At 52.1% G+C, this 20,791-nt stretch overlaps 1 protein-coding gene across 3 annotated transcripts in view; it reads left to right on the forward strand.

Annotated features, from left to right (window-relative positions):
* The first annotated feature begins 883 nt into the window (after positions 1 to 883).
* The window catches only part of EN1 (engrailed homeobox 1), an 84,073-nt gene continuing 64,165 nt past the window's right edge, over positions 884 to 20,791 (forward strand). For 2 of the 3 annotated variants that reach the window (XR_005237036.2, XR_012094170.1), the window contains exons 1-2: positions 884 to 2,335; positions 5,366 to 6,013. Coding sequence is in view for 1 of the 3 variants with exons in the window: in XM_007964738.3 (XP_007962929.2) it covers positions 1,465 to 2,335; positions 5,366 to 5,682 (1,188 nt within the window). In the remaining 2 variants the exon portion in view is untranslated. Of the gene's footprint in view, positions 2,336 to 5,365; positions 6,467 to 20,791 lie in introns of those variants that run through there. The other variant, XM_007964738.3, reaches the window with a different exon arrangement.

The following is a 20,791-nucleotide window of genomic DNA, read 5'->3' on the forward strand; positions in this document are numbered from 1 at the left end:
AGCCCTCTGGGCTTGGCGCTATGGCGCCAGGACAGCTCCAGGGTGTTGTCGAAAGTCTGGACCGGGAAGGGCAAGGGTGCGGATTCCCCACAAAGGGAAAGCAATGCAGCGGGCCGGCAGGAGACGTACAAACGTAAACCTGCGACGCTAGCTAGGCGCAGCGGGCCTTTCAGATTTTGCTATTTGTGAAAAATAAATTGCGCCTCTGAAAGAAACCAACTCTAGGTCTATTTCACATCACCGACCTCCTTGTCTCACTCCCCCTCCCTCCACTACACACACCCAAACCCACACCTACCCACAAACACACAAACCGGCAGTGACAACAACCACTCATCCTTCATAACAGCAACCAGAGAGAGAGGAGAAAATAAAAAGCTGAGGTTCTTAGGCGTGAGGGTGTAAAACAGCCAGGCTCCTGCCTACTGCCCCTGCTCCCGGCGCGCACAGACCCATAATCCTGCGTTTCTCCAACAAGTTGTTTATGGAGTTGCTTCTCCATTTGCCTACATCCCAAAATCCACCCCTCCCGGGTTTCTTCTGCCCCCTCCTCGGTCCCGGCCTGAAGGAGGGGGAGGGGCGCGGGTGGGGGAGGGCGGACCCGACGCACAGGGCCAGCGCCGCGGCGCCCCCTCTCCGCCCGCGGCTGACGCCCCCGGATTATTTATCCGCAAAGTCCCGCGCGCACCCATTGGGCCGAGGCCCGAGTGTCAGCGCGAGTCCCGGCTCGCCATTGGCTCCGCACACGTGCGGCCCTGACTCACGTGCTTCCGGTTTGAAGGCAAAAAGTGTGCCTGGGTGAATTTTTTTTTTTTTAAGCGAGAGAGTTTGTGCAAAGATCCGAGCTGTCAGAGATTTGAAAAAAAAAAAAAAAGAAAAAAAAAAAAAAAAAACCCAGCCCGGCGCTGGCGGAGACGCGCTCTCCCTGCAAAAAAAGCAAAGGCGATTAAAGGCGCTGCCAGCCTCACGCTCTGGGCACAGCTGAGCGTGACACTCGGGGAAGTCAAATCCCTCACTACTGCCTAGGAAGATGGCTAGACTTTAAATACTATTTTTTTCCCTTTAAGAAAAAAAATTATTGGAGCTTTTTTCTTTTTTTCTTGCTTTCTTTTTCCTTTTTTCTTTTTTTCCTTCATTTTTTTTTTTTTTGGCCGTGGCTTACTCCCCATTTAAATCAAATCATTGAATCTGGTTGCAGAAAGAAAAAAGAAATAGCCAAGTGTCTCCATATCTGGATGTCTACAAATTAGAGAGGGAGAGACAGCGAGATCTATCTGCTAGATAAGAGCGAGCGATCCAGGCCAGACGCCTGAGATTTTTTCCTGCACCCGCCCGTGCCTTCGCTGGGGCTTCGCCTGCCTCCTTCCTCTGCGCACCCCCACGGGCCGCTGGCAAAGTGGGGTGGGGAGCGAGGCGGTGGGGGCGGGGGCCGGCGCGGCGGCCGGGGCGGCGGGGCGGCAGAGCATGGAAGAACAGCAGCCGGAACCTAAAAGTCAGCGAGACTCGGGCCTCGGCGCGGCGGCGGCGGCGGCGACCCCGGGCGGCCTCAGCCTGAGCCTCAGTCCGGGCGCCAGCGGCAGCAGCGGCAGCGATGGAGACAGCGTGCCCGTGTCCCCGCAGCCCGCGCCCCCCTCGCCGCCCGCGGCGCCTTGCCTGCCGCCCCTGGCCCACCACCCGCACCTCCCCCCACACCCCCCGCCCCCGCCGCCTCAGCATCTCGCGGCGCCTGCTCACCAGCCGCAGCCAGCGGCCCAGCTGCACCGCACCACCAACTTTTTCATCGACAACATCCTGAGGCCGGACTTCGGCTGCAAAAAGGAGCAGCCGCCACCGCAGCTTCTGGTGGCTGCGGCGGCTAGAAGAGGCGCAGGAGGAGGAGGCCGGGTCGAGCGTGACAGAGGCCAGACTGGCGCAGGTAGAGACCCTGTCCACCCGTTGGGCACCCGGGCGCCAGGCGCTGCCTCGCTCCTGTGCGCCCCGGACGCGAACTGTGGCCCACCCGACGGCTCCCAGCCAGCCGCCGCCGGCGCGGGCGCGTCTAAAGCTGGGAACCCGGCTGCGGCGGCGGCGGCGGCGGCAGCGGCCGCGGCAGCAGTGGCAGCGGCGGCGGCGGCGGCCGCAGCAGCCAAGCCCTCGGACAGCGGCGGCGGCGGCAGTGGAGGCGGCGCAGGGAGCCCAGGAGCGCAGGGCACAAAATACCCGGAGCACGGCAACCCCGCCATCCTACTTATGGGCTCAGCCAACGGCGGGCCCGTGGTCAAAACTGACTCGCAGCAGCCTCTCGTATGGCCCGCCTGGGTCTACTGCACACGTTACTCGGATCGTCCATCCTCTGGTGAGTACCCAACTCCGGGCTGCGCCATGCTTTCTGGCCTCGCGGACCGCCCCAGAACGCCAAGCTGCGGCGCTAGGGAGAGCAAACCCGGCCTCGGGTACTCCAGTCTCTCACGCCTGCTTCCTCACCCCAGTTCCAGCCACAACCGAATGTTCACCCAGCTATGCGATCCTGGCCTCTGCGGCCACCACCCGAGAAGCTACAGCTCGTGGCACAGGAGGCTCGAGTCTCGATTCTTTGGTTTTGAACTCTGAATCCCTGGGGCCTTCTTTGTCTTTTATCTTTATTATTCTTAGGAAAAGTACACAGTCAATGATTTTGTTTCCAGGGTGTTTAGATATGGCAGGAAGGTAGGCCTAGTGATGTGTGTCTGAAATCCCACCAGACGGATCGTCCGGGGGGCCAGATTGGACCAGAGAAGGCCTTGTTCAGAAAAATTATATTCACAGTGTGTCCTTACAAACACAAACACCATCTTGATATTTTCTGCGGAGTGACCGTTTACACTGATAAATATGGGGACACACAGGAAGACAGGGAGGAAAGCGTCTGAAAGCCGTCCCTCTCCCCTGGTCGGGTAGCGAAGAGTTTGACCCGGGTGGGTAGAATCCAGGGAAAGGCAGTTGCCAAAAAGGTGGGTGCTGGCAGCCTCTGGATTTCTGGAACTGACAAACAGTGGGAGAGGAGAGAAAACAGGTCAGGCTCAGGTCAGAAAGCTGGGCCAAGGGTATGAGAGCCAGTTTCCTCCGTAGCTTCTCCGCAGAACGGCTCCCACATCCTCCCCGCCTGGCACTTTCCGTTTTTCACCAGCACATCCAGCAGTTAGCAGATTTCTGGCATCCGTAGGCCTGTTTTTCTCGGCTTTCCTTCCACTGCATTTCCGTGTGCCCCTCGCGCTTGGCGAACCCGAGGAGGAGACCTGAGCTGGGCTCCGGAACAGGAGGCCAAGGCCTGCCCGACGCCCAGGCCCGCAGTGTCTGGGAGAGCAGCAGAAGCTTTGGCCCAAGATCAGCACTCCAGGCGCCCAGTCCGGCAGGGGACCGGGAACAACGTAGCCACGCGCCGCTTTCCTCTGGCTGGTCTCTCGCCGCCCCACCGCTGCCGGCCGGGTGCGGATCGATGCGCACTATCAGCTCCCGCCATCTCGAGCCCCGTTATTGACACGTCGGGCTCCCTGAACCTCCGAAAAGCTGCTTTGATTGACTCGCCTGATGGATAGAGTGATTGAGCTGTCAGGCTGCACGGCTCGGGCTGGCCGGGAGACTACGATTTTATTACAAGAGTCCGTGCCTCCGCACACGCATACAACAACACTTCAACATGTCCCGGATGCACAACGCGCAGTGGTGCCTTTTTGGAGTTGTGCGCATTTCCTGGGCTATTTCTCCCCACTCAGCTAATTACGAATCTAAACCCCAGTTCTGCTCTGGAGAGGGCCTTGGCTTTGTTCTTGGCCACTTTCCTTCTTATGGGCCTGGGTAGGTAGGGGACCAGCTCCTTCTCCTGCTTGGGCAGTTGGGGAGGAGAGGATGAGACTCGACCCAGATCTGAGTCGCTGCAGTATGCTAGGCCCGGACTCTTTGTCATAGGACAACTGGTTACCCTAGGCTCTTGCCTGCCCCAGGAGTAGGCTGCCCAGCTTGCCTCTCTGTAGCTAGGTTTGGATATGCCGGCAAAGATCCTTCTTTCCAGACAGTTTTAGAGGTGAACAGGCCTGACAGGGACTTAGCTTGGTTCAGCAAGCTACCTTATCCAAGGCAGGACCCAGCAAGTAAATGCCAGAAGACTTGGGTGTGGAAGCGGGTGGGCAGAGGTGCAGGCTTTTGAGGCACACACCAACAGTTCAATCCTCTCCTGGTTTTCCCGCTTTCCCTCCTTCCTTTCTCAGTGGGCCCTCCTCCCAGACTAGTATTTGAAGGGAACTTCACCTTCCTAAGGAGGTTTCCTGTGGCCCCTTCCCATTCCTATCTGGTGGTCAAAGCACTTTTTTTTTTCTGGATTGTCCTTGTCTCCCTTCCTCTGCTTCTTTTTGCTCATGGATGGGGGAAGGGGCTGCAGTCTCCTTGCAGATGTCATCAGTAGGCAGAGAAAGCCAATCTGGCTTGTTTTTGTTATTCAGGAGTTTTTAATCCTGAAATTGCAGCAGCTCAAAGGGGAGATAAGGAAGACTCAGATAAGGGAGACCCTGCCCCACGCGGCCGGTTAGAGGATCCAAGGGGCAAGGCTGAAAACCCAGGGGCCAGGGTCATGAGGATGGATGAGGGCCTTTTCTTCTCTTTCAGAGAAGGGGTGGTCCCTGTATCCCTGAGACACTAGAAAAGGCTTCCTTTAGGCCAAAGAGAAAGAAGGCAAGGAGGTGTTTGTGGAGGGGGGGGGGGGTTGGGGAGTGTTGCACAGGTAGACACCAAATACTTTGGAGCTGAGCAGCCTTCTCCCAGCCCGCTCACTATCCCGTTGTTTTCTGGGGTCAATAGCTACAAGCAGATGGTGTCTTATTGTAGGTTCTCCTGTAGGTACGATTCTTGTGGAGGAGAGGAGGATTAGTCTGTAGGCTGGTGACTCCCCCAGGGCCTGCCCTCACTGCCCTAGTCCTATCTATTCCAGGGCTGTAAGGACAGCAGGTCCCTGATCCCCAACTCTGGGCTGGGCCAGATGAGCTCCAAATATCTGGTCATCTTGGATTCCTTCCTTCTTGACCGGAAAATGCTGTGATTTCTGTCTGTCCCTGACTGTCCTGTGAGAATTGGGGTGTGGGGTGCACCTACAACCTCAACCAGCTTTCCTTCACCCTTTGCCCTCCCAAAGGGAACCCGGAGACCCCAGTGGTCTGACGAGGGGCACTTTGATCGAGGGATTGGCCGGCGGGAGGGAGCCAGGGGTTCAGCAGGGCCTCCGAGATGGCCCCGGAAGCGCGGGGCTCGCGGCCCAGCTCGGCAATGCAATTCTCACCGCTTCCTATGCCCTCTCCCCCCTCCCTTCTGCCCTCCGTCCCCACCCCCACCCCCACTCCGGCCCTCTCCGCCGCTGCAGGTCCGCGCACCAGGAAGCTGAAGAAGAAGAAGAACGAGAAGGAGGACAAGCGGCCGCGGACGGCGTTCACCGCCGAGCAGCTGCAGAGACTCAAGGCGGAGTTCCAGGCAAACCGCTACATCACGGAGCAGCGGCGGCAGACCCTGGCCCAGGAGCTCAGCCTCAACGAGTCCCAGATCAAGATCTGGTTCCAGAACAAGCGCGCCAAGATCAAGAAAGCCACAGGCATTAAGAACGGCTTGGCGCTGCACCTCATGGCCCAGGGACTGTACAACCACTCCACCACCACGGTCCAGGACAAAGACGAGAGCGAGTAGACGCCACCGGCCGGGGCCGCGCGGTCAGGCCGCCGTGCCCGCGCCCCCTCCCGGCACCGCCGCCGTCGCCTCCCGGCCCCTCGCTGGGGGAGAAAGCATCTGCTCAAAGGAGGGAGGGAGCGAAGGGAAAAGAGAGAGCGAGACAGAAAGAGAGCCTCAGAATGGACAATGACGTTGAAACGCAGCATTTTTGAAAAGGGAGAAAGACTTGGACAGGTGCTATCGAAAAATAAGATCTATTCTCTATTCACAGTATAAGGGACGAAACTGCGAACTCCTTAAAGCTCTATCTAGCCAAACCGCTTACGACCTTGTATATATTTAATTTCAGGTAAGGAAAACACATACGTGTAGCGATCTCTATTTGCTGGACATTTTTATTAATCTCCTTTATTATTATTGTTATAATTATTATAATTATTATAATTATTTTATCCCCTCCCCCTCTGCCTCGCTGCCCCCGGCCCAGTTTCGTTTCCGTTGCCTCTTTCATTTGAATGTCATTGCTTCTCCGGTGCCTCCCGACCCGCATCGCTGGCCCTGGTTTCTCTGGGACTTTTCTTTGTGTGCGTGAGTGTGTTTCCTTGCGTGTCTGCCCACCTCCTCTCCCCCACCTCCTGGGCCCCTTCTGTCGGTCTGTCTGTTCTGCCCCCCTTTCGTTTTCCGAAGACTTGTTGAGAAATACGACCCCACAGACTGCGAGACTGAACCGCCGCTACAAGCCAAAGATTTTATTATGTTCAGAAACCTGTAGTCTGAAATAAAGTGTACACTGTGCTCACGAGCGCTGGCGGCCCTCCTGTTTGCGGGCTCGGGAAGGGCGTGGGTCCGAGCACACAGCGTCCCAGCGCCCCTGCGCACGCCGGGCCGGGAGCCGGCGGGGCCTTGCGATCACCGCACAACGAATGCAGGGGTGAAGGGGAAGCACGGCCCAGATTCGGATTTGGCCTGGGTCTGAAGGGTCTGGCGGGACACGCCTGGTTTCCGATTGCGTTCAAGGGAACTCAAAGGCCGGCAAACCCAGTCCTGGCTTCGGAAATGCTGCCCGGGTTGCCGGGCAGCTCCCCGCACCGGTCCAGGCCCAGCCCAGCAGCGGCCTCCTCCTGTACAGCCTGCTCTTCACTCCAACCTGCACTTTTCTTTTTCTTTTTTTCTTTTATTCCCTCTGGTGCAGGTTTTGCTGCAGATTTTTTTCATCCAGAGCTAGAAGGGGGCCTGCCTTCCTCCCTACCCAACAGCCCGCTTGGGCGAGGGGCACTTTGGCATGGCCTCTCGGCCGCCTGGACTCACTGCACTTCGTTTTGGGGAGGGCTTCTGTTGGCGAAGCAGCAGGTCCGGGGACAGCCAGCGGAGTCTCGCGGGGCTCGGATCTCCTGGTCCCACAATACGGGAGGAGAGAAGGCCCAGATGCTGGGAAAGCTGTTCGGAGTGCCTTGAACCCGAGGTGGGCGCGGGTCTGCTGTGTCTGGGCCCTAAACCTAAGAGGGTTCCCTTAAGCATCCCAACAAAGCCTAACTTTCTTCTTCACCAAGGGAGGGGCGCACGTAGAAGCCCCCAGGGCCCTCAGGACACCCTGGGTTCCCAGAAGGAAATGTCTGGCCTCTTGCTGCTAACACTGGGACCCATCCTTCCAAGGCAGGAGCTGCTCTCAGACCTTAAGAAGTTAAGGGGAGGAAGGGAAGGTTCCTTCTCAGGACGTATTCTCTCTCCTTTGTCCAGGATTTTTAAAAATTGTAAATTCCACTCCCACAGTATTTTCTCTCTTCTGCAATATGTATGTATATACCCATACGTGTGCAGCTAGACGGGCAGGTGTCCACACATACTTGTGTGCATATATGATAATGTGCAGATATTGGTGCACCTAAGTTCCTACCAGTTTTTTGTGTGTTCCTGTACCCATGAGGACTGTGCAACTGATTTTCTTCTCTAATGAGATGCACAATTGGATGTTTGTGAGTTTACTGTGTGTACATGCATGAATTTGTGTTTGCACACTGGAATGTCTGCAGGTGTGTTTGCTGGGTTTGTGCACATGTGAGAACCCTGTTCTCTGTGCTCTTCGCTTGAGTTTCTTAATTGTTTTTGCAGGATTGGTTTTGTGTGAAATGATAATGGCTAGTTATTCCACCTTTTTTATTGAAAAATTTCCCCTGATTTGGCCCAATGTACTGTTTGCTCCTGGCCAGGGAACTAACAGGGCTAGATCTCAATCCCAGGAAGCCTAGGTCTCCTCTAAATCCCTACATAAGAGTTTGGGGGCTCAGTGGCCTGGAGTGGAATTGGAGAGTGCATTTGACACTGCTGTGGGTTCCCAACTTTATTGCAATTAATTTCCTTCCTTCCATCTGCCCATTGTTTTCTGGAGGAGTGTTGAGTAACTCTTGCATATAATAGGTGCTCAACCAATCTTTGTGGGCAGAGTTAGAAGCAGCAAGCTGGACCCTTCCCTGGGGTTGGTCCAGGGGAGTTGTTTTCTGGTAGTCAAAAGCCTGTGCTTTGCTTTCCTTGCAGACTGGGCTTGGAATTTTCAAGCCTTGCAGGCTTTCCTGTTAAACAGTCTGATGCCTGGGTCTTGGAGCACCCTTCCCTTCATACAGCCGTCTCGGAATTTCAGGAAGAGTCCCATTCCATTTCACCCTCCCAGAACATCCAGATGTGATGTTAAGGATGCTCAACTCTATATATTGGAGAACCTTATTATTTTTGAATGTCTGGGAATTGGCTACACTCCCTTCTCCCCTCCCTATTGTGGCCCCTTAGGATATCCAAGTCCCCCAAGACCGCCAGGTCCAGAGGCTGGGACAGAGGCCAGTGTGAGCAGCGACTCCAGGAACCACCCCATTCCTTATGCTCCCCTTCCTCTATCCAAGAGATCAAAGCCAAGAGCTCTTCCCTTTAACCCAGTGAGAGGGGGAGAAGGTGGTCACTCATCCCCGTGATTGCATCAGTAAAGTGTACAGACGAGAGTGTCATTATTATGTAATTTGGTTTCTTGCCCATTATCTCCTTTAATCTTCCAATCACTATGGGCAAGTGGATTTTTCTTCATTGTTCAGTGAAAGAACATGAAGCTCTGAGAACTTAAACATTTTGTTTGTGCCTCCTCCTTGACTATGGGTGTCTAAGTCGCATCTACCTCAAGGATCTGGCCAAGGCCCTGAAGCCATCATCCAGGATGACTTTCCCATCTTCTCTCCATTTTTCCTTCTTTCTGATTGGCGTAGAGAAGTGGAGGAGGATTCTGGTGGGACTTTTTTTTACACGCCCTTTAAAAAAAGAAACTAATAATGATCATAAACGGGCATTGATTTCTCTGATTTATGAGGCTGGCTTAGTGAGCTGCCTGTGTATTAAGGTCTGGGGTTGCAGCGAAATAAATACTTGAGCACACCATCCCAACTTCCTCATTTTCTGTTTTTCCTTTTTTTTTTTTTTTTGTTTTTTAAAGATTGAATTGAACCATAAACTTAAATCTTCCTCAGTCTAAAAAGAAATACATGCTAGCTGAGTCTAAACAGTATTGATCCCTGCTTCTTTCTGAGGGCAAAGGTCTCTGTTTTCTTGCTGGAAACTCTCTTTTCTTCAGTAAGGTTAGGGAGAAGGCCATGGATGGGGCTGAGGGAAGGCATGAGGAAAGTGGAAGGAGAGGGTGTTGTGGTATTTGGGAGTGTGGGGTTGCTTGGTGTGATTGCGTGGGCTTATGTATGCGTGGGTTGTACTGTGTGTGGGCATTTGTGTAGGGATGGTACTGAGTATATTTATTTAGGTTTGGGAGGTGGAAGTGTGTGCTTTGGGTATATGGCCTCTAGCAGTGATTGTTTGATGTCTGTGGGTGTGTGTATGTGTACCCAGTTCTTAAGCTCCCTAGATGGGGCTGCCCAGGGAATAGAGGAGTGGCCTGTTAGCCTGCACTCTCCCAGGGCCCCACACCCATCTGTCACCTGTGGCAGGGTTTCCAGAGATAATACCATGGAGGAGGCCACTGTGCCCCAGGACACCCCCAACCCCAACATACACATTCAGTAGAAAAAAGGCCCCAAAAGGGCAAGTTGCAAGGCAGGTGAGCTTTGGCTGACTCCCAGAGGTCCAGGAGATGCAGGCTAGGGCCAGACTCTGCACCCTGGATGAAAGTGTCTACCGCAGCTTCTGTCGGGGGTGGCCATCAATTCCTTCCATGGTCAGCCTGGTTTTTCCTTTGTGCGAATGAGAGAGGCCATTCTTCTGGCAATCTAGCCAACCCACTATCCTCTGCTTCCACCATACAGGGCAGTGAGGCAGACAAGGGCAGGGAGGCATTCAGATGTCCTCTCCAGCTTCACCTCAGAGCCTGGACCCTTTTAGTCTGGATGTCACACTGGGTTCAAATGGAAGAATATGCTCATCCCCATCTGTGGGAGGTGGCAGAGTATCTTCATCCCTCCTCACTCCCACCAGAAACCTCCACTGTCCTCTCTCACTTTGAACTCTGGGGAGGGGGTTTCTCTTCTTTGGCAACCTGTGCAAAGGAGAAGGGCTAGGGACTCTGCCAGCCTCCACCCCTCCCCAAATGCTTTAGGCCAGTCTTTTAATGCAGTGTCAGTGTTGGAAGTTTCCTCAGGGATTCCTGAATTACAAAATCATGAGACAGAAAGTGCCCCAAGAGAAAGCACAAGGCAAATGAGAGGCAAAGTCCTCAGATTTCCTGTCAGTTCAGGCCTCTTCTCACTGTGCCATCAAGTGGGTAATGTCAACATGCATGCAGGCACAATGCACACATATACACACTTCCACACATACAAATGCATAAGCATGCACACACCCATGTGCATACGTAGGCACACATGCAAAACATAGGCATGTATACAAATGCCAATGGACCAATATATAGTGCATTCACAGCAAGCACATGGACATTGCCTGTGTAGAAGTTTCTGGCACACAACTATAGATGAGCCAGGAATACACATACTGGTGTCCAAGACACATCTGCATGCCCCAGCTGGTGGGCTTCACTCCTAGCCAGGGGAGGGAAAGGACATTTTTTTTTTCCAGTGATCAGGACAGACCTGTGTGCCCTCTCCTTCCCGTGGAAGCCACCAAAAGGAGAGGCAGCGCCTTCCCTCTCCCCTGGAGGCAGCTGGTCCAGTCCAGGTGCCTGTGCTCAGACACAGACCCAATGCTACAACCCTCTCCCACCAGCAGGTGCATCCAGTGCCCTCCCAGCTCTAGCTCTTGGGGCTAGAGCAGGCCCAGGGCGAGAGGAGGCAAATATCCCAAACAGATTTCTCAGAGGCTTGGTAAGTCATGGGCCATTACAATTTACTCCTTGAGTTTGCTTCAGATACAGCCTTTTCCAGCTGGATGCCACTCTGGAGATGGAGTGGGCCCCTGCACTCGAGAATTCTCCCCACAGGTATGGGGGTGGGGTGTTTTGAGGACACTTGGGAAGATTTCGGGCTATAGTAGTGGAAAACTCTAGGTATGTGTGACCCAATAGAAAAGCAGAAATATATTGTGTGTGTGCAGGCACACACATCCTGAAGAGAGTATTCTTATCAACAGCTTGTGACTCTGCTTTGGGCAGGCATGTGGGTGGGAGTGCTAGAAGGGGGTAGGGGATTGTAGAGGAGACTAGTGAGTACTCGCTTCCCCCTCCTCAATTCTGCTGAGTAGTGGTGTATAAAGCCAGACACAAGTTAGACACTGTTAGCCAGCAACAGATTCCTCTCTGCCCCCTGCCACCAAACAAGCATATGGAGAAAGCTCCATCTGGGGTGCCAGCATCCTCCCTTCCTCCTGAAGACCTGGTCTGCAGGCCTCCAGGACCAGGGCAGAGGGGCAGGAGCCTCCTGTGAGAGAGATGAGAGTCCAAAGACAGAAAGGACCCAGGAGAATTTCTGATTCAGCCACAGCTACTGCAAGAGTGGGTTTGGGCCCTAACAGCAGCAACCGGGTCCTGACAGCAACCATTTCCTGCAGCGAGACCCACGGCTCTGCCATCTGATAAAGAGAACACAGTGGAAAACTAGACGGAGAGAGCTGGGGAGAAGCCGCCTCCACACTCCCAATTTCAATACTGAATCCTGAAGAAAACAAAAGCGAGTCCCAGTAACGACCACAGCAGGTCTCTCCTTGCCCTTCCCCCGCCCCTTCACCTCCAGGTACAGGACTTGTCCATTTGACAGAGTGCAGGCAATTCAGAGGATGCCATTCCCAGAAATTCAAAATTAGCATAATCATTACTCACCGAGGGCCTTCCGTGCACATTGCTAGCCATTTAACACAATTTATTTCCTTCAACCACATACATTTATGTGTATTGCCTATTATAATTCCCACTTTACAGATAAGAAAATTGAGGTCCAGGGTCGTCCTGCTAAGTTCGCACCAAATCACGTTGAAGTCTATACTGTAGTTACTTATCATAAATGGAAGAATGATTCGCAGTCGCATAGCACAGAGTCAAGTCTCCACGTTAGTCCTGGACTTTGGCACCTGGGGGAACAAGGGGGAGCACTGATTTGAGGGAAGGGCTATTCCTCCTCTCCTTCAGTCTTAACTAGGAGTAGCCTCAGCATCTCTCCAGCCCTCTTCCCTCTCATTCTGTAACTCAGGTCCGAGTTCCTGCTCACACTCCCCTACTCTACACCTCCCACCCAGGTCTCAGATTAGCGTCCCAAGAGATTCCGGTCTTTTCCCAGATTAAGATGCCCCTCTCCCCGCACAATCAGCAGTTTGCCCCCTCACACTCTCTTCCGGCACCTGCATCCAGACTGGGTTCGCCGAAACGGCCCGCCCGATCCGAGCATCTTGACCTTGCTCCAACGCGACTGGAGCTGCCTGCGGCCGGCGCGGTCCGCGGAGGGCGCTTCTTCCAGGCACTTCCGGTCAGCACAGCCCAGACCGCAGGAGGGTACCGTCCTGGACCCCCTCTCTCCAGTGGGGGCAGGAGATGGGGGCGCAACTGGGGCTCCGTCGAGGTCTCTGAGGGCACTTCGCCCCCCCCACTCCAGGAACCGCGAAACCCCAAATCTTCTTGCTCAGAGCAGGGCGTGGGCCCTGCCCACCCGCTCTCCAGGGACGCGCGCAGAAAGGCAGTCCCGGCCGCCTCCCCGCGCCAGTGTTGGGGCAAGTGTCTGAAAGCTGCGCTTGGGCCGCAGGCTCCAGTCATCGCCCCCACCCCCGGTTCTCCTGGGCCACTGTTCATTGCACAGTTTCGATTTGTCTAGGCCGGAGTCTCCTCTTCTTTCCTCACCATCTTTTTCTATGGGCTTCCCGCCTCTGTATTCCTGCTCATCCTCTGCTCCAAGGTTTCCGTTTTTGCACCGGAGGCCGACCTTCTGCGACCAGCCTTCTCCGGCCGCTGGGACTCGGCCTCTGCCGCGGGATACACCCGGGCGTCCCTTCGGCTCCCGGCCCTCCCTGTCTCCTCGTCGCCCAGTCCTGCCTCCGAGTTTGCGCCCCTGGCTGCCCCGCGCTGCGGCTCAACTGGATATCCGAACGCTCCGACTGTCCGCTCCCCTCCCCTCCCCCGGCCGACACATGGGGACCAGCGCTGACCTTGGGTGCAGCCACGCTGTCCCCTGCTGCTCTCCACTCACCCCTATATCCCTTTGACTCTCAGGCTTCCGAATAGGGACTCCCGGAGTATTACCAGGGGAAAGGGGAGCGCCCTTCCCCTTGTATTGAGAGTCGCCACGCAATGTCGGCTGCGCAAACTGGGCCTCGGAGCCGCCGGGCCGGGGTCAAACCAGGAAGGGGGGGAGGGGTGGACAGCAAGGCTAAAGAGACCTGACTTTATTTGTGTTGCTTTAACTTGTCCTGAATGGTTACACGAGGCGCGCGCTCTTGCACACATACACACCGCGGGCAGCCCAAACCTTCGCTGGCTCGGCCCACCAGCTCCTCGCCCTGCCAGTCCTTAGCCGACTCTGAGCCACTGGAGTCAGAGGGCTCGGGCGCCTGCCTTCTCGGTGCCGGCTGGGTGGGACCTGCTGGCGAAGGGCTGCCAACTGAACTTTCCTGCACTAGGTGAGCCCCTTCTGAAATCCTCGCTGCAGGATACTTTTTTTGAGGGGGCGGGGGGCGAGAGGAAGTTGCAGAACAGCTCTGGCCCCACCACCTCTTTCCCCAATAAGGCCACCATCCTCAGGGCGCAGAGATTTGTCCTTCTCCTCCTCTCCTTTCTTGGAGCTGTGTGGCCAGTTCTCTTCCCCAGACAAAGCTGAGGTTTTCTGCTCGGGTTCACTGTTTCCTTAGGATTTCTTTAAAACTAGCGGCGCCAACTCACCCTCGCTCTGCGCCTTCCCTGGGCGGCCCCCACCCAGGCCTGGAGGAACTTCCAGACGGGTGAGACTGGGCAGGCGGGGGCGAGGAGGCCGCGGCCTGGCAGGGACTGTTCTTCCATCCTTTGCTGGATTTCCCGCGCCTTCTATCCCTGCAGATCGAGCTCTGGCCTTCACCCCGGGCCTCCTAACTTCAGGTCCGCCCAAGTGCCCTCCTCTCAGCAGGCGGAGGCTCACAGCTCTGTAGGGAGTAGGGCCGTAGGTAGCCTAGGGAGGATGGCTGAACCTAGTTCCACTCTCATCGGGCCTCGAGTTTCATATCCATTCTTCGCGTCCTCACAGGGCTGACTGTGTTGTGGTGCTAAGTGACAAGTCGAGTGTTGGCTTGGGGACTGCGATGTAAGTGAGGGACCCTGGGTGTTGGTGGAGGGGAGAATGGAGAGCTTATTGCCCACTCTCCCCTACCCCGTGCCAAGTTCAGCCAGAAGTTAACAAAGTTTCTTTTTCGGAGTTGAACTATTTTGGGTTCTCTGACAGCGCAGGGCTTGGCGGTAGGCAAAGGAGGCGCAGAGTTCTTTGTGCCCATCGCGTGCAAATTTTGGCCCCAGACAGGACCGGCCACAAGGAAGGGAACCAGGTATGCGCTGGGGCCAGGAGAGGCGCCCTGACAGCGGACGTTCCCGCAGGTAGTGCGCGACTCTTGCCCCAGGAAGAAGTCGCTGCTGCCTGCAGAGTGGGCTTGGAGAGGCTGGGGCCTCCATTGAGACTGCTCACTTCCTTTTCTCCGGGACCACGGGACCACGGCTCTTCAGCTTTTTCCGCCCTAGGCTCCCCCACCTCCTCGGTTCCCCATGGGAGAGTTATTTGAGGGCTTCCTGGAGTTGGGGTTTGGCCCACCAATCCTAGCAAGTCATGGCCCGCCCGGCGAGGCGCAGCGAGGCGGCCTCCCTCCCGCTACCCTGGGTGGGGTAGGGACCCCCTTTCCCCTAGAGACCCTCTAGCACCCGAGTGTTGGTGATCATTACTTTAAATTAAAAGTCTCTTTTCTCCTTTCCGTCTAAGCCTCAACTTAGTTTCAGAGAATGAAGCGTGAAAGCTCTTTTATGGAGATTACCGATGCTTCATTTATTCCCGCGAATGGCAAACACAGCCCGGGAAAAACCGAGCGAGCGAGCTCCTTGTCTCGGATCCTCAGCCGTCTCCGTGTTCACAAGCTCACTTGGCTGTGAGACGCCGTCGGGGAAAGCCCCTGCCGTTGCTTCCCTGGGGAAGGGAATTGCGCGTTCGCTAGTGTGGCAGTCCGCAAGCATCCCTGGGTGGGACAGCGGTCTAGCCTCAGAGGCCCCGCCTTGAGAGCTGAGACATTTGGGGCTAGGGAAAGTGGTGGGCGTCCAGGGTGTCAGCCCTGAAGATCCCTGAGGTTCTGTGCTTACGTGAGTGTGACGATCCTGGTTATCCTCACTCCAAACCCACCTTTCCACTCCTTATTTTCAGTGGAATCCAGGGGAACTTGGGGCGCATTACACTGGGAGAGCCAGGAGTCCCATGTACCACATCCTGGATCTCATTCACGTTCCCATTCCAACCTTACACCAACCCCTGTAACCTTTTCCGTGCTTGGCCAAGAATCTGTGTCCATAGTAAGCACTTTGGTGAGGCTGTTTTATATTTCCACGTCTGCCAAATACAGCCCGTAAGAGCAGGCAGCACCCCCCTGGAAAGAGTGTTGGAAACAGATCCAGAGCCTTTGAACCTCTGGAAAACAAAACTGTGACTTTCTGCCTTCTGGGTGTGATATGGCGGTTGTCCCCTCCTCGATCAGGGATGCTTTGACCATTTCACAAGGGGCAGTTGGAAGGAAGTGATATAGCCTCCGGCAGGAAACACAACAGAGGGTTTTTATTCTTTTTAGACAGAACAGAGAAGTTTGAAGAAGGAAAAGTATAAGCTCCTAAAAGAGAATTTCCAGAGTTCAGGCTTAAATTCCTTTGTGACACTGTGTTATTAACTCCAACGCAGTGGCGTCTCCACATTCCGGCCATCCCACTCTGGGAGCCCCTGTAACACAAAAGCTATTTTTTGGGGGTGGAGGTAGCCAGGAGGGGCCACCAGCCCCCCTTCCTCCACCTTACCCAACGCACAGGTTGCAGGGAGAGTGCCAGCGCTGCTTTTGTTTAGAGGGACTTGCTCTGAGACAACATCTTACAGACACAAGTATGGGAGTTTGCCTGGGGTGTCAACATGGACCAGGCTAAAAGTGATAATACAGTCTCCCTTATTATATAGCCAATGGCTTGTCTCTAGTATGCAAGGAAGTAGGGCCCTTTTGGTTGCCCTGTCTGCCCTTAATGGGTAAGGACAGTTTCACCATAAAAGTCCTCAGTGACTAAGAGGGATAGGACAAATGGTTTTTTGACAGCAAGATCACCCCACAGAGCCTGGGGAGGTCCCACTGGTGCTATAAGGGAAGGCGAGGCTAGCCGAGTTGAGGGGGTGCAACATGAAGTCTGTTTGAACACACAGCACTAAGTTGGGAAGGGCGGAGAGAGGGCTTGCTGTTTGACTGAACAATTGCCAACTTTCATTAATTACTCAGTCATTTTAATGTGAAAGCAAATACCAAAATGCTTTCATGCCCATTCTGAATTAATGGCCTGCAAAATTAGATGAGGAGGGGGCCAAAGGATGAGTTGAGGTGTTCAGAGGAGTGTTCAACCCTTCTTTCACACCTAAAAAGTGCCCCCACCAAATGCCTGAGGTGGTGGTCAGTGAATTGAAAACCTAAAGCAAAAGCTATTCCTTAGTGAACAGAGGTTGGATTCTAATGATGACAAACATCAGAATGAAACCTTCCTTGGGTTCTCATTAATTATTCAATCATGCAACCTGGCTTAAACCAAGTGCCTGTGATGTTCTTGGTACTGGGGTGGGCCCCTGTGGGATGGACACCTGATGTTACAGGAGGCCGTGCCCCCAGATATCATTTGAACCGAATGAATTTCTGAAGGCTACGCCTGGGTGTTTTGGAATATGTCAGAACCCATCTCTTAACTTCCATAATGTCAAGGCAATTCCTGTGGGACAAGTTTGATTGGTTAACTCGGTTGAATTTATAATCTGTGAAATAAAAAACAAAGTCAGGTTTACGTGCACACGACTTAGTTTATTATGTCAAAGCTTCAGGAAAAAAAAAACCTTTCTTCCTTGCTTCCACCGTATGCCATCTGTTTACACAGCAAAATGAACCCACAGGTTTGTAGAATTTAGAGAGGATAGTTGCTTTTCCTTGATACTTTCCCTCCTCATCCTTGTGTTTCTTCTCAGGTGCTTTTGATGTGCCTGCATTTTTGATGGCCACATTCTCTTGAAATGTGGTTGTGTGGAGCAGTCCCAGATAGCTTTCAGAAGTATGGCCTTGAATTTGGAATGGAGCGTGTAAGGACATGATACAGAGTGACTTTCTGCCTTCTGGGTGTCATATAAAGTGGATAAAGCCAGAGGGGCACCCTGCTGAAATGACTCCCTGGTCTATTTTTGGGACATTCTTCAGAGTTATTACTAAGGAAAATAACTTCATCATAAGCATCACATTTCTGCATGGGCAAAACTTGGGCAGAAATTTGAAATACCCTTCTGGGCCCATTTTATGTTTAATTGCTTTTGATAAATTCACCATTGCAAGCCTTGTCCTTGAAGCTTACATTCTTGGAATTCTAGGACTCTTTCTGGGATTCTTTTAGGCATAGTCTATACATGTAGACCAGTTTCAGTAAAAATGACAGTGAAATAAGAGTTGGCTGAAGTCAAAGAAACAGTGATGTGGTTGTTTAAACTGCTTTCCTTCACCTTTCCTAGGCCCGATTTTGGTGGAGAGCAGGCTAGTGGCTGGTCTTCCTATAAAGTGTACCATGTGCCTAACCTCTTAGTTTAATAGGGTATAGGTCAGAGAAAACACAGAGGCTGGTCTTGAATTTCTTCAACCTAAGAGAAAGTCTCTTTTATGATATTATTTTTTATAGTGAAGGACCTTATAAAGGAGATTGCTCCTTGTACTTTTCCTTGGGAACCCTAGTCATTGAGCTGGCAGCCTCTCTGTGGGGTCAAGGATTTCATATGCATAGAGGTGGGAAGCCACGATCAACTGGAGTGAGTCCCAGAACCACCCAGGATAAAGATGAAAAAAAAAAAAAGGCCGGACATGGTGGCTCAAGCCTGTAATCCCAACACTTTGGGAGGCCGAGACGGGAGGATCATGAGGTCAGGAGATTGAGACCATCCCGGCTAACATGGTGAAACCCCGTCTCTACTAAAAAATACGAAAAACTAGCCAGGCGAGGTGGTGGGCGCCTGTAGTCCCAGCTACTGGGGAGGCTGAGGCAGGAGAATGGCATGAACCTGGGAGGCGGAGCTTGCAGTGAGCCAAGATCACGCCACTGCACTCCAGCCTGAGCGACAGAGCGAGACTCTGTCTCAAAAAAAAAAAAAAAAAAAAAAAAAAAAAAAAAAAAAAAAAAAACCCTCTTGGATTATCTGACTCAATATCCTTGGCACCAGGACAAACAAGAGTCATACTAATCCCTTACAGTTTTTCTAAACATTATCTAGAATCTCATCTCTGACTTTCTGAGAGGCAGATGTCAGAGCGAAAATGGAAGTTTATGCCACGGTTTGGCCATTTTGGCTTTTATTTTTCTATTTTCTTATGTGGGAGGAGAGAAGAGGTGGAAGAGGAGAGAATTTCTGGGAATCTTTAATGGTAGACATAAGGCTGATCTTTTTTTAAAACTGGAGTTCGCTGTTTAATAAATAAAACTCCACATGTCAATCTGGGAAATGTGATGTTTATTTGAGTGGATAAAAGATTCATGAAGAGTGGCATCATGTGGTGTGTTGGGTGCAGTTTCCTTCCATTTCTAGATTCACATTTGGAAGGAGGCAGGTGCCTTCCCTCAGGTAACCCAGGGTTCAAGCTAGGGCCTAGCTTTGTGGGAAGTCCTCAGCCTTAGAGACCTTCATGAGCAGCAGAAGAGATCCAAATTCTCAGACTGGGGGTCATTTTTTTCTGGTCTTCTAGGTGCCTGTCCACACTCCTCAACTGAAGTGGTAGGAAATGAACACAGATCACCTTATGGGAAAAGGAGTAGAGAGGTGCCCTTCAGATTTCAGTGTTCAGTTTAGCCTGTTTTCCTTCCATTACTATGTGTCTGAATGGTGGGAACTTTTTATCTGGAAAGGAATTATTCCTGTGCACAATTGTCAGTCCTGCCAGGAAAGTTATGGCTGCCCTATAAAAGAGGACTGCCTGTCTGCCTTTGTCCTAGGTTGGGAAGGCTTCCTGGTCAATAAATACATATTAATCATGTAAAAGGATTGACATGCAAATGAAGGGCATCATTGACAAGCCCTGGATGGCAGAGGGGAACCCTGCTGCAGCTGTGGTCCTGGCTGAAGAAGCCGGGGCTGCACGAGGATCTTTGCTTGGTGTTTTCTGAAGGGTTAAATGCCCTTTTCCAATAAATATGTGAAAGAGTTAATTGGGCTAGAGATGGCTTTAGGATCTTTTGCTTTGCATGCTTCTTAGCTCTGCCAGGTCTCCAGATTTTTTTTCTTCCTATTTTAAGTCTGGTATTAAGCAGGCCACCCTTTGGATCGCCCTGTCTCTCGGCCCAACTGGAAGCCTCCAAAGGTACTTTGTTCTTTCCATCAAAGAAAAGTTGAACCAATCAGAGAAATGGTTAAAAGCTTAGATGAATTTTTGGAGGAATGCTCGATATTGCAGGATTGTTAGTTGCCATTATGAATTATTGCTTATAAAATAGCGTGATGTATATTATTGTGGCTTTCTTTACAGAGCAAAGGCACTATGAAATAACCTTGCTATAGCAACACCAAGCTTTGACTCAGATTTTTCTATATGCATGACACCTGTGGGTATGTATATTTCATAACAATAGTTTTTAATATGCATATGACCACTGAAAAATATGATTTGGTGTCAGGATATACATGGAAAATCTTCTGTTTATAAAGACAAAATAAAATGCATTATTATATGTTCCCAGCTCATCTTTGGGGTGAATATAGTTGCTTTATCTATAATGAATCATTAGGATATAAGAAAATATTTTAACCTTGCTGATAGACTAAGTTACTATATATGCTGAAATAAAAGTGATGAGAATCATTTGTGCTAATGAATGTTCTAACTTTGATGTTCCTTTATGGGTGCAGATGTTTAAGAGGTGGACAATTGGAATTTGGTGGACAATTTAGGCTCTGAGTTATATCTGTGGGCACTTGTCAACCAGGAGGCTTGCATTTAGTAACTTTGGAATTGGAGCTTAAAGCAGCTGGTTTTGGTAATATTCCTGCTCAGGCCATAGGTGTCTAAATGGCCCCTACTTTGATAAAGACTATAGATGTCTGGAGATTCTGGTGTATCAGGCCCTAGGAACAGTTATTGGGGAAACACATACATGGGCTTGTTGCTGTCTTTCTTTTGTGGTCTTTGTCTAATCTTATCTAATGCTCTGCAACTGAATATCAGATCCTGTCACACAAACCAGAGGAAAGCAATAAGAATGTAAAAGGTCTTCCCCTCCTAACATGAAGCACTAAATGCTACCTTGCGAATTAAATGTATCTGTGGATGACCTGGGGACCCAGCTTTTTCTATATTTTTGGGTTATATTAGTAGTGACCAACCAAGATATTGACTTGCCAAAACATTTGAATTTTCCTTGTAGATAAATTCGCAGAAAGGATGTTTTTTGATAGGGACTTGTTAGCTCTGAAAATCCACACCTAGTTCAAAATCAAACAGTAAATCTTCTAAATTCTTG

The sequence above is a fragment of the Chlorocebus sabaeus genome, chromosome 10 (genome assembly GCF_047675955.1).
Source record: "Chlorocebus sabaeus isolate Y175 chromosome 10, mChlSab1.0.hap1, whole genome shotgun sequence".
NCBI classification, from domain to species: Eukaryota; Metazoa; Chordata; class Mammalia; order Primates; family Cercopithecidae; genus Chlorocebus; species Chlorocebus sabaeus.